This window comes from Parus major, chromosome 2 (assembly GCF_001522545.3).
Source record: "Parus major isolate Abel chromosome 2, Parus_major1.1, whole genome shotgun sequence".
NCBI classification, from domain to species: domain Eukaryota; kingdom Metazoa; phylum Chordata; class Aves; order Passeriformes; family Paridae; genus Parus; species Parus major.
This window is the reverse complement of record NC_031769.1, coordinates 101,939,195-101,950,803: the sequence shown is the minus strand read 5'-3', so window position 1 is coordinate 101,950,803 and position 11,609 is coordinate 101,939,195. Positions and strand designations below refer to the sequence as shown.

Sequence of the window (11,609 nt, the reverse complement as noted above, 5' to 3'; positions counted from 1 at the left end):
AGGCTCAAAAATAAGTTCCATCATACATAGTGAAGGAACTGATTTTGACACCATAACATGTCAACAAGACTGATGCTTTTGATGGAATTTTGATAAGGTTGTTGGCGGAATCTTTTCATATCACCGTGAAAGGCAGGTTTTTAGTTTTGGCCAAATTAGTTTTCTTTTGACAAAAAAAAACCCCAAAACAACTTGTTCCAAATCACTAGAACAATGGGGTTTAGCCTGCCATAGCATCAGGTGGCTTCCTTGACATAGCAGGGTTTACTGTCAATAGGAGATTAACATATTTCACTGGAGAAATTGGAATCAGCTTCCCACATTGTACATATATTTCTGGAAAAACAAGGACGTATAATGATAAAATTTGGGTAGGGAGCCAGTTGGGCCTACTGTTGTCACAACATCCATTGGCTTTAATTGCTGGGGTGATTGATGTACTTGACAACACAGATGGAACATGCAGGGTGCCAGCCAAGATCTCTGTCACCCACAAGGCTATGGCAGAGCCTGTGCTTTGCCTGCCTCTCTTCTGCTATGCCATCTTCCTCCTGCAGCATTAAATGCATTGAAGGAGAGCTTAGTAGCATGACTGAATAAATGGTGTTGATGCAGCATTTCAGTACAAGTGTGCTGACGCATGTAAGCAGTGAGTTGATACCTGACTTACTCAGCCTGTGTCACAGCAGCCTGGCTCACGTGGATCAGAACATTTCACTGTATTCCTAAGGTTTATGTAAGGGTCATGTGTACTAGAATGGTAGGAAACAGTCCCGTTCCTCAGCCCTTCCTGTGAGCAGACTGGGTAGAATCCAGCTCCAGTTCAGAGACTACAATGCTGGGCCCCAGTGAAGATGCCCATTTGGTCATGGGCATTTTTATCAGTGAAAATAGAACTGGTGGTTTATTCCAGAACAGTTTAGGTATCAACATATCAATGATGTTACCTCTTTATTCTCATACACTAACAAATAACCATATTTCCTGGGGGTGTCTCCATTTCGCCTTCACACTGAAGTTCTAATGTGGTAACACACATTAGACAGAGCTGTTTCTACTAAACAGTGTTGCAGCTGTAAATACACACAAATTGCTCGAAAAGAAGCAATACTAACCTTACTTTCAGTAAGTTAGACACAATTTGGGCTGTCTGAATCCACATTCCTGGGAAAGATCACAGCAAGGAAGTGTAAATAAAGACTGGATGCACACCATGAGCTCCAAAGATTTCCTCAGAAAAGTGGAGTGAAACAAGGAGGGCCTTTGCTAAAAGAGTGGATAGAGGACAACAGAAAAGTACTGGTCCTGAGCCTGAGCCTGGAGAAGAGCTGCTGTGCTATCTCTTGTGGGGGAAAACAGGCTGGCCTCCAAAGTGGGAGAGAGTAGTTCTAGGTAATGTCAGCAACATGATCCTAGATATGAAATTGAGACTTCGTGGGGACCAGAGCAGACATTTTTACCATGAGAGGAACTAAAAAATTTGGAAATAAAACTGATACTGTGAGGAGAAAGATCCCTTGGGATGCAATCATGAGGATGTGCTGAGGCTGTGAAAAGGGCAAAGTGACAATGAAAAGGAAGTAGAGAGGCTGGTAATAGTCATTCTGCTTGTTAATTCTTCATGTTAATTATGCTCTCCTTGGAAGGTATGGGCAGGAAGAAGAAAGCAGAAAGAAGTAGAAGCAACAGGTAGCACATTCTTGGGGGGGTGGGATTTATTTAAATAGAAGAGTGTAGTTTAATATTATTAGAGAAAAGAATTTATTGTACTGAAGGCAAACTATCCACAGCATTTCCATCATGAATGCTTTTCAGTGATGGGTCAGAAAGAGGAGCAGGAAAAGTAGGGATGGGATTTGAAAGGTCTGAAAGCAGATGACAACTCATCAAAGCTAATGGACCAGAAAACATGAAAGGTCCAAGTGTCAGTGTGAGGGAAAATGAGCAAACGTTGAAAGAGATCAGATGAAGGTTGAAGAGGGAGAAAGTGGCTATAAAATAAATATCAGAGAGTGCTGCTTGATAAAATCACTCATGGGAAAGACACCAGTGATGAGAAAAATGAACTAAGATTGAAATTTGTAGAGATGTGAAAGCAAAGAAATACGCACCTAAGGGTTGGATGTATCATCATTGTAGGAGTTGAAATGGTTATGGATGAGTGGGGAAGATTGCAGGATAGAGGATTACCAAGACTTTAAAGAAGGTTGATAGGTGTGATAAGATGTAATGGCAAAATGAATAGAAAGAGAAGCATCAGATGCAGTTTGCTCAAAAGCTGGGAGAAAGTTGGAAGAGGAAAAGATGCAGAGAGAAGCCTGATAGATCAAACATAGATGAGTTAAGTTGGGGAATATGAAAGTAAGCAAGAAGGGACAAAACTAATTTAAAATAACTGGGAAGTGGTGGGATAACTATTACAGGCTGTCTTCCCAGAGTATGCAGAAGTGTCCTCATCACAGGAACCCTATCACACAGGTATCCGAGTCAGTTGTTTATTTCTAAATTATGTCAGATATCAGGCCACATGTTGCAGTGTTTTTGTGTTGTTTCCCTTCATGGAATATGACAAAAGGTATCTGTACTGAGATGAGAATCTGATTGCAGGAAAAAAAATATCTTGTTACACATCAATTACTAGATGGCATGTTGAATAGAAAGAAACAAACCAAAAAAAATCTGCTGCTTAATGGATATTCAAGGATGATTTCATCAAAATACTCTTAGAACAAATAATGTTCTGTGGAAATTTGTGTGTGTGTTAGTCTGGTACCTTAGGATTTAGGAGCTCCAAAGATGAGTGGTTAAACTGTCACTGCCTCTGTGACTATATAAAATGATTCACATCTATCTAAGTTGTGTATTGACAGGAGATTGGACTACAGAAATATAAATGCCTTTAGAAGCCTTCATATGCCAAATGCATCAACTTTTTGGCCAGAAAACCAATGTCTGAGAAATAGCCTCCTAAATCCACTGAGAAAGGACACCTGGGCTAGCAACACTCTTGATTTAAGAAAACATCATATTAGCTAGACTGTTCCAACTGGAAAAGACTTTGAAAGTTCTTAATTATTTGCTTTGTGTACTCAGATATATTGCTTTAATTTTTTTCTTTGTATTTTTGTACAATTTATGGTAACACCCTTCCCTGAGCCCTTTAATGTGCTTTGTCTAATCTTGGATCTTTTACACTGTAGCTACCCAGGATTATCCACCAAGTAACATGTCCAGTACTTTACATGTGCACTGTAACGCAAGGCTTGTGGGGAAAAACACCCTCTGGGCTGTAGTTCAGGCAGCTCTAATGCTGCACATGTTCTAGGATCCGCTTTTTAGCAGTTCCTATTAGCTGACATTGCACAAGCTTTGGTCATGCACAGAAGTTAAGAGTCATGGTACACCTCACCACAGCAGACAGCAAAGATACTTCCAGAAAATGGAAAAAAAGTTCCTAGTCAGCTAGGACTTAGTCAGGACAAAAAAAAAACCCTTCCTCAGCCAAGAATAAATGGTTTGTAATTTAAGTTTTGTATTGGAGAAAGTAGAGCTGGTAGAGATAAAAATCTAATGTATTTAAAAATGAAAACAATTTCCAGTGTCAGAACTCTTTCTCATTTTTCTTTTCCCTTTTCTGTCACTGTAGTCATGCTCAAAGACAGGCCATTAATTCTACTTACAGTGAGTGATGGTCATTTCAGCTGCAAGGGTGAGGTCACTGATTTATGGAGGTTATATCTGAATTTGGGAACATGAGACGATAGAAGAAAGATTACTTTTTTTTTGGTATCATTTGAACATATTGGTTTCCCTTTAAACAAGGATTTTTGAAATTCTGTTCCAGAAGCCTTTACAGGTACCATTAGTTCCAGCTGAGGAGCAGGACTGATGCTGAATAGGAGTCAAAAAAAAGGGTGGAGGTTGCAACAAATGGCATAAACCAGACTAATGTACAATCTGAACAGAGGCTAACAGTATTCCAAGGTAACAGAATAATCTGGTTACAGTTCATGAATACAGAAACTTATGGAAAATATTTTTATAGAAAAACTAACAAAAATATGTCCCCTTGTTTATCTATATGTAAATCCTTGAGATGGAAATAGAAGATGCAAAAGTAATAACAGTCATTTTAAGTATGACTGAGTTTTAATTAGGAAGGCTGGTATTTTGTGTTGCTCTGAGGCGCTGGAGCAAACCACAGGCAGACTCTTTGTGATGTGGCATAACATTAATAACAAAAGACACAGCAACCCACTATATATAAATATAATACACTACAAGTGTAAGATTAATATAGCCCTTGGAGTCTTAGAGATTTAAAGTGCTTAATTTTCTTTCTTTAAAAATAACATAGCAATGGAATTAATGTTTCTCATAGCCATCCACTTGTCCACACACAGTCCATCCATAGTACCTCAAATCACCACTGTACCTTGGCACCTATATAAGAAGACTGCAGGAGATCTCAGCATTACCTCAGGCATGTCACAAACCTTTAATAACTAGGAAACATTATTAAAAACAATGATTTGATTCCTGGTTTTGGAGATCTTGACCACATTATTTTTCTGGTATAAAAAAGGGGAATGCATTTATTTATTTCACCCTTATTACATATGAAGGGGGAAGATATAAAGGTGAAACTTGTAAATGGGTTTTTGATCTTAACTGACAGAACTATTTTGATGTAAGGAAAGAAACCTGCAGCAAGACTTGCCAGTGTGATTGCCAAACTGAAGCCTGGACTCAATGTCAGATTTATATGCCATGAAGAACTATTTATGAGGAACTATCATTTTAGCAGATACAAATTGTTGTACAGATGAAGCACATCATCTCACCAGCTGCCTAAATCTGCTCTGGGAAGAAATAAGGCTAAGCTGTTAAACCCTTGCTTTGATCTAGTATATGGATTTAGAAGCTCATTAAATGTTTTTTATATTTGCTTGAGCATAGAAACATTACTTGCCATTTGTGATGAGACAGCCTTAAAAGATTTCAGGGGCATACATGTTAAGGGATTCCAGGCAGCCTTAAAAAAATGTCAGTGTGATTTAGTCACTCTTTCTGTATGTGTAATGGTCACTATTGCTGTGATCACTTGCCATTCTTGCCTGGTGTGCACAGCCCTTAACACGGTGGTGCAGAGTAGTCAGTTCTCTCAGGATTGAAGTTGGGACTCCAACTTTAGCAAGTAAGGATGTCTCTTGTGCTGGTGTCTGTGTTGGCAATGGTGCCCACAAGTAATACACTATCTGATGGTTTGTTTTCCAGGCTGGTTTATGTTGAGAAGCCAGACAAAGACCAACAATAAATGAGAAGAGACAGACACAAAAGATGGTTGGTAGAAACAGGCAGGTGCTCTTTATTTCATGTGGCACAGCATTAGGCAGACAACCCAAGAAACAGTTTCTAACAAAAACCAAAGCTATCACTTCCAGGAACCATCCCCCAAACAAGGGTCTACTACCAACAGTGGCACTGAGATGTCCTTGCCTGTCCACTCTCATCTCCTCATAGTTTTTATGCGCTTAGGCTGTATCTTAGTGGTGAGTGTCCTTTCCAAGGAGACTAACTTCTTACAATGCAATATCTTTAGACAGAGTACATACTGTGCAGGATCACCAGAGTACAATCTCCTCAAGCCATGCTAAAATATAATGCTAACTCTGGAGAGAAGGCTGTGCGATCGCCTCGTGTCTCTCTGAGGTAATACAATGCTGTTTCTTAGCTGACAACATGAGGGGCACCTGAGGGAGGATCAATATGGCTTCAGAGTCTATTTTTAAACTCCTGATGCAGTAGTGAGGACCTGGTGTGCCATCGGCCGAGACAGGGCGAGGACCGCGTCCTGCCCCGACCGCCGCTGGGCACCAGCAGCACCAGAGAGCTGAGCCTACTGTCACTCAGGGGGGTGAGAACAGAGATGGTCTTGGAGGAGGAGGAGGAGGAGGAGGAGGAGGAGGAGGAGGAGGAGGAGGAGGAGGAGAGGGCCATCAGAGATCACAACAGACCGTCAGCTTCTCGTCGGTCATTAGGCAAAAGGTAACAATGACAGCGGTGCGGGGAGGGGTTACATCGTTAGCACTCTGGATTTAAAGGCATGAAGCATGGCTGGTGGAAGGAAGATGTTTTAGAGACTAGGGGCAAAGCTTTAAAAGCCTTGGGGTATTACTTTTAATTATTATCTACAGGTTATTCTCTCTATATATACTATTTTTTCTTTCTAAATTATGAAAATAAACATTTATTAACAAGTCACTGGGTCAAATCCTGCTCTCCACTGAAGGCAAATCCATTGACTTCAATGGGAGGGAGCCCCGTGTAAACAACGAAGGGCAAATTTGGCCCTTTATGTCCTGAAAAGTCTGCTTGTACCCACTGTCTTTCAATCTTGCAAGAAAATACAGATTGAAGGGTGAACTAATAATTACAAATTTCTCATAAACTATCAGGGGAGTGTCAGTGAGATGTGGCAAAGGAGAAAAAGAAAAAAAAAAAATAATACTGCTTTAAAGATAATTTTATCCATGTTTCAGAGCCAAAGTACAAAAAGAGAGTGGATCTGGATCAAGAGCTACTGGCCTTTACTTTCTAAGCAACAACAAAATTCTTCATTTAGCTTCGGTGAAATGTTATACAACCAGAGAAAACAGAAGGAACCCAACAGTCCTTTTCCTTTGCAAACATCATATGTCCAAAGGTGAACACTGTAATGCCTTTGGATTCTCTGCTAACTCCCACTGTCTGCACAGTGCAGTGTCAGCCACTAAAGACAAAACACATCTACTGTGCACGAGTAAAACCTGTGGTGTCTTACAAACAACATTTTGATGTTTTGAATACTAAAAACCACTAGGTGCTTTTAGACACAGAACAATACGATTTCATATGCATTTACCACTTTTATTTCACTATGCAGAAACATACATTCACCATGTGTTGTGATGCAGCTGACAGTGTAATGGACGCTATCCCTTCCGTGGGTATTAGAGCTGGACACTAGCGAGTTTTCAGTGGACGTTCTGTACAGGTTAAGGCTTGACTCAGAACTAGATAGTAAATGCTGACCAGATTCTCAAACAGATTTTTTGTTTTTTTTTTTTCCTCTGAGAACAAAAGGGAAATCAATAGAAAACCATCACGGTTATTTCAGATTAATAATTTTCTAAAGCTGCAAACTAAGTAAAATACAGATTTTTTTTTTTTTCTCCAAAATAACTACATATAATTTACAAGGTTAGGATCTGTGAAGGGTGACTGGAAGCTGACTCTGAACAATGCTGACAAAAATTATTAAAGTTAATATACTAAAATCATTACTACCTCATAAGGTATTCAGTCAGGTATACAAAGCACACTTTGTAAGCATTTATATGTTTGGATAAGAGTAAAGATTCGTCATTGTTTATCGGGCAGTAATAAAACCAGATGAAACAAATATAAGATTCAAGTTGTTTACTGAATAAACTGTGTTATTGGCACATCTAATGTGTGGTAAAACATTATACACAGTACCTATACAGCTTCTAGCATTTTGGGGGTAATCTTCATTTACAATATCTGTAAACAAAAGGCTTGCCACCTAACAAATTTTAATTTGTTTAGACTTTCAGAAACTGTGAAAGGCAGGAACTGTTTATGTGTTACATGAGATCACTGTTTATATTGTTTATGAACGTGCAGGTAAAGCTGAAAACTTAGACATTTTAAGAAAATTAAAAATGCTGCTTTTCTGTAATTTTATTGTTGCTTCATGCAATATTGTTTAACTGCTGCTGATTCAGATTGCTTTCTATGGGAAGGTATCTCTGCCAGTTTCTTTATTAACGGTCAAGATCAATTCTTCTGTACTGAAATTTTCCATAGACAGATACAAGTCAGTCAGGTTGGAACTGAGACTCCGTATAGGCTCTCGTATTCCTACTGGTATGCATGTCTGGATTCATATGCATTTCTAGGTTATTCCTGCAGAAAAGAAAACTGAGTTAATTACTCAAAGAAACTACTCTCTTGCAAAAGAGATTTTGTCAATTTGTTCGTATAAGAAAAGCTGTTTGAAAATGGCATCATCCCCACATAAGCAACTTGGACCAAATCCAAAGTCCACTGATGCCAACAGAAAGAATTAGTGACATCAATAGACTTTTAAGCAAGCCACATTGAGCTGTCTCTGAAACAATTAGCAGAATACCACAAGAATCACAGCTACTCACTCCTTAGTGACTGGTTCCATCTTCCAAATAAATAACTGACACTGAAATTCAGTTTTCTTTAGGGTCTGCATATCCAAAAGCAGGAGAGCCAAAGAGCTTCAAAAGGTGCTGTGCATTATACTCTGTTACTTACACCAAGTGCTAGGGAATACACATTGTTTTAAGAATAAAATGCTGCTATCGATTCAACAAATCTGACAAGCAGCTTTTTCTTCCCCTTCTGCATACAGCATTCAAAGCAATTTGTGCAATGGTGCTGGCATTAGGAGTTTTTGCATAGCAGGTTAGTATGCATGACATGTTTCTGCACACAGAATAAATATAGGAATATTGAGGCGTCTGTTTAGCCAGCCACTATTGGAGAGCATGCCTTTACTGAAGGAAAGCTAGACGCAAGGAAAGCTGCATTATCATCTCATCCTGATAAACAATGCTGCTTTAAAACATTAAATGCTCTTTCAAGTACAAGAAAGCCAAGACACCCAAATACCAACAAACTAATTCACTGCATTTAAAAGCGAGTTGGACCATATCTTTGCAAGTTGGGAATCGAAGCATAACTTTTAACATATCTGCACAAAACATTTAAAAAGCAGCTGTAGGTTTTTCCCTTGGCATTTTAAAACCAAAATGCACACCTTTAAGAACAAATTTGTTTTGTTCTTAAATGTCACAAAAGCAGACAACAGATTTTTTTTTTATGACTTCAGAAGTAGAAAATTAGACTATAACAAAGCATGGACAATGAGGACTTTTCAGAAAGCCAACGAAAGCAAATGAGTAGTTTCTCCAGCTGGCACTGTTTAATGAAGACAGATGTCTAGAGCTAATGTGGTTTATTTTCAAATATCAGAACTGATAACCAGCAACTTGAAAATGCCAGCGAGAGAAAGTGAAGAGTTAAAGGTGAAATATGGTAGGAAAACAACATCTGCAACATGCCAGCTCAGTAAATGCCTCGGAAAATCATCTGGTCCTCTTACCTGTGGTCAATCCTCCCCATCTTCTGGTGTGATTTCTGTCTCTTTATGTACCACTACTTTGGTCACTGACATGTCAGGGTGCTGCTCTTTGGCTTCTTTAATTGCCTGAGCCAGCGCCTATCCCAAGGAAACCACAGAAGGGCAAAAACAAAAAGGAGGTGGAACATGCATGATCAGTAGCAAGGTGGAGAGATTCATGACATATTACACAGTTTACAAATGAGGAAAATGATTAAAATATGAAATATACCATCACTGATTTAACTACTATTCCCGCTTAATTTAAGGCATGCTAGTATGAATAATATCTGTTGAAGGAATGTTTAGAAATGTTTTTGGCAGTCTTCAGGGTAGCCTTTTTAGCAGTTTGTAGATTTTACCTGATCATGATCAATATCTGCATCTCCTGTGATGACTATTCGTTTTTCAATTCTTGTCTCTGAGATGCCTCCTTTCACAGTCTAGATGAGGGGGAAAAAAATGCATATCAGTAACTTACTTCGGAGTGCTGCTACTCGTCCCCAGAATGATCAGTGCAGGGATTCTCTCATGACTGGACTGAAATGGCTCAAAGAAATCTGCGCAGAGGTGACAACCCTGGACTGCAAGTGAGAGCTCTGGAGTTGCCCTGAATGCTCTGAATGGACTAATGGCCTCCAGATGTCCTTCCAACACAGGAAATTTTGTAATTCTAGTTAATCTGCACATGCATCAAAAGAGATGTCTGTATGTCAAAAATGACAAACTCTTCCCATGAAAAACAGAATGGGAATACACACAGCCCATATTCAGAACCTATTTAAGTCCAACTGCTTGCTTCAGAATGGCATAGGAGTATGGCCTTTGTATGGCTCTTCTGCTAATGGGGGATCTTCACTGCAGAAAGATGAAATCCTGTTTATATTGGTAGGAGAGCTGTCACAGCACTAAGAGGGTTTCTGCTTAGGGAGGAACTGTTACTTAAATGTTGCCTTAGAACCTGGAAGACACTGCATGGTTTGTCTGTGCAGATGAGCTTTTGGTCTGGCTGTGGGCAAGTTCCTCAGAAACACAGTGTTGGAGCTGACTGAATGTTCTCTTATGGCTACAGGATATAGATTCACTATGTGCTTTCAACACCATGCACTGCTAATATCTCAGGGCTGAAAGACACAGTAATGGCAATGGAGCCTCATGTTCAGAAAAGTTTTTCCTTCCAGGATACCATATGATGCCAATACTCTTCCCAGTTCCAGGTAATATTTGAAGCTAAATCAAGTATCTCTGTACAGAAAGGTTTTGTGCTTTCATAGACATACCCATAATGTTTAAGATTCGTGTGAGGTCATTGGATGATGCGTTAATCAACTCAGGATAGCCAAAGACAGGTGAATAAAGACAAGGATAGTAAATGTACAACGTTTTGTCAAGAGAGTATCAGAATATGTTTTCTTTTTGAAATAAATCATAGAACCAAAGCTAAGATAGCATACACCCTGGTGAAAAAGGAGATCCCTGTTTTCTGAGGACTCACTTTGGTGATATGTGTAGTAGTTGTAGTGCTGGTGGTTTCAGATGTGATCGTTTGTGCACTCATCAATACACCTGGTTCAGAGTCAGCACCGCAATCCACCTAGAAACCAGAAGAGGAAACCAGTCACTGAAAAAAATGCTCTTGAGCACAGGGAGACAAGAACTGGGCTGTTAAACTTCCCTGTTTCTACAATTCTTCATAAAGTGAGTATCTTATGGTAGGGGACAACTGCTATTAGGGTGACCACATGTCAGTATTTCTCTGTGCATCTGGAGGCTGTCCTTCCCCTCTGGAAGCACAGATGGTGCTTTTAAATCTGCACTTTCATCAATGTTCTCAAAAGGCCCTACATCATGATGTGAGAGTGACCCTCTGGTAAGTTATTCTAATGTACTTCCTCCTCATGCTAACATTTAATACTTGAACAACTTAGAAAAGTTTAAACTAATAAACCCACTTAAAGACGAGTGAAGAAATGGGTTCTTTAAAGCCATGTTAAATTAGATGTTGTCTTTTTCAGAATTTCTTACCTGAGAAGACTCATATGTAATGGTTTTTGTTTCTGTATGGACTACTGGCACTTCCTTTGTTGAAATTTCAAGGGTTTCCCCACCAGCGGGAATACTGCTGAAACTTATAGTCTCAGTCTTCACAACTGGCGACTGCATGAACAAAAAAGAGGGAATTGGAACATTTAGCTAAGCTTATGGATTTCTCTACACAATTTTTTTTTTTTCACTTGGGGCAAAGAAAGAATAACTAAAAAGTCCTCAGCATTTAACAAAAAAAAAAAAAAAAAAAGGAGAAAATTGTTTTCATTACAGCGGTACATTCATGTGTATAATGGTGATGACATTTAGAACTTCCCTGGATTTTACAAAAAAAAAGTCCAAA

The 11,609-nt window shown here is 39.2% G+C and overlaps 1 protein-coding gene across 21 annotated transcripts in view; it reads right to left on the bottom strand.

Annotated features, from left to right (window-relative positions):
- Positions 1–5,343: 5,343 nt before the first annotated feature.
- EPB41L3 (erythrocyte membrane protein band 4.1 like 3) overlaps positions 5,344–11,609 on the bottom strand; it is a 96,977-nt gene continuing 90,711 nt past the window's right edge. For 20 of the 21 annotated variants that reach the window (XM_015618923.2, XM_015618927.2, XM_033512221.1 and 17 more), the window contains 5 exons: positions 11,246–11,377; positions 10,716–10,814; positions 9,583–9,663; positions 9,203–9,319; positions 5,344–7,971 (listed from right to left, as the gene is read on the bottom strand). In XM_015618923.2, the coding sequence (XP_015474409.1) occupies positions 9,209–9,319; positions 9,583–9,663; positions 10,716–10,814; positions 11,246–11,377 (423 nt within the window). In that variant the 3' untranslated portion in view covers positions 5,344–7,971; positions 9,203–9,208. The remainder of the gene's footprint in view (positions 7,972–9,202; positions 9,320–9,582; positions 9,664–10,715; positions 10,815–11,245; positions 11,378–11,609) is intronic. The other variant, XM_019005705.1, reaches the window with a different exon arrangement.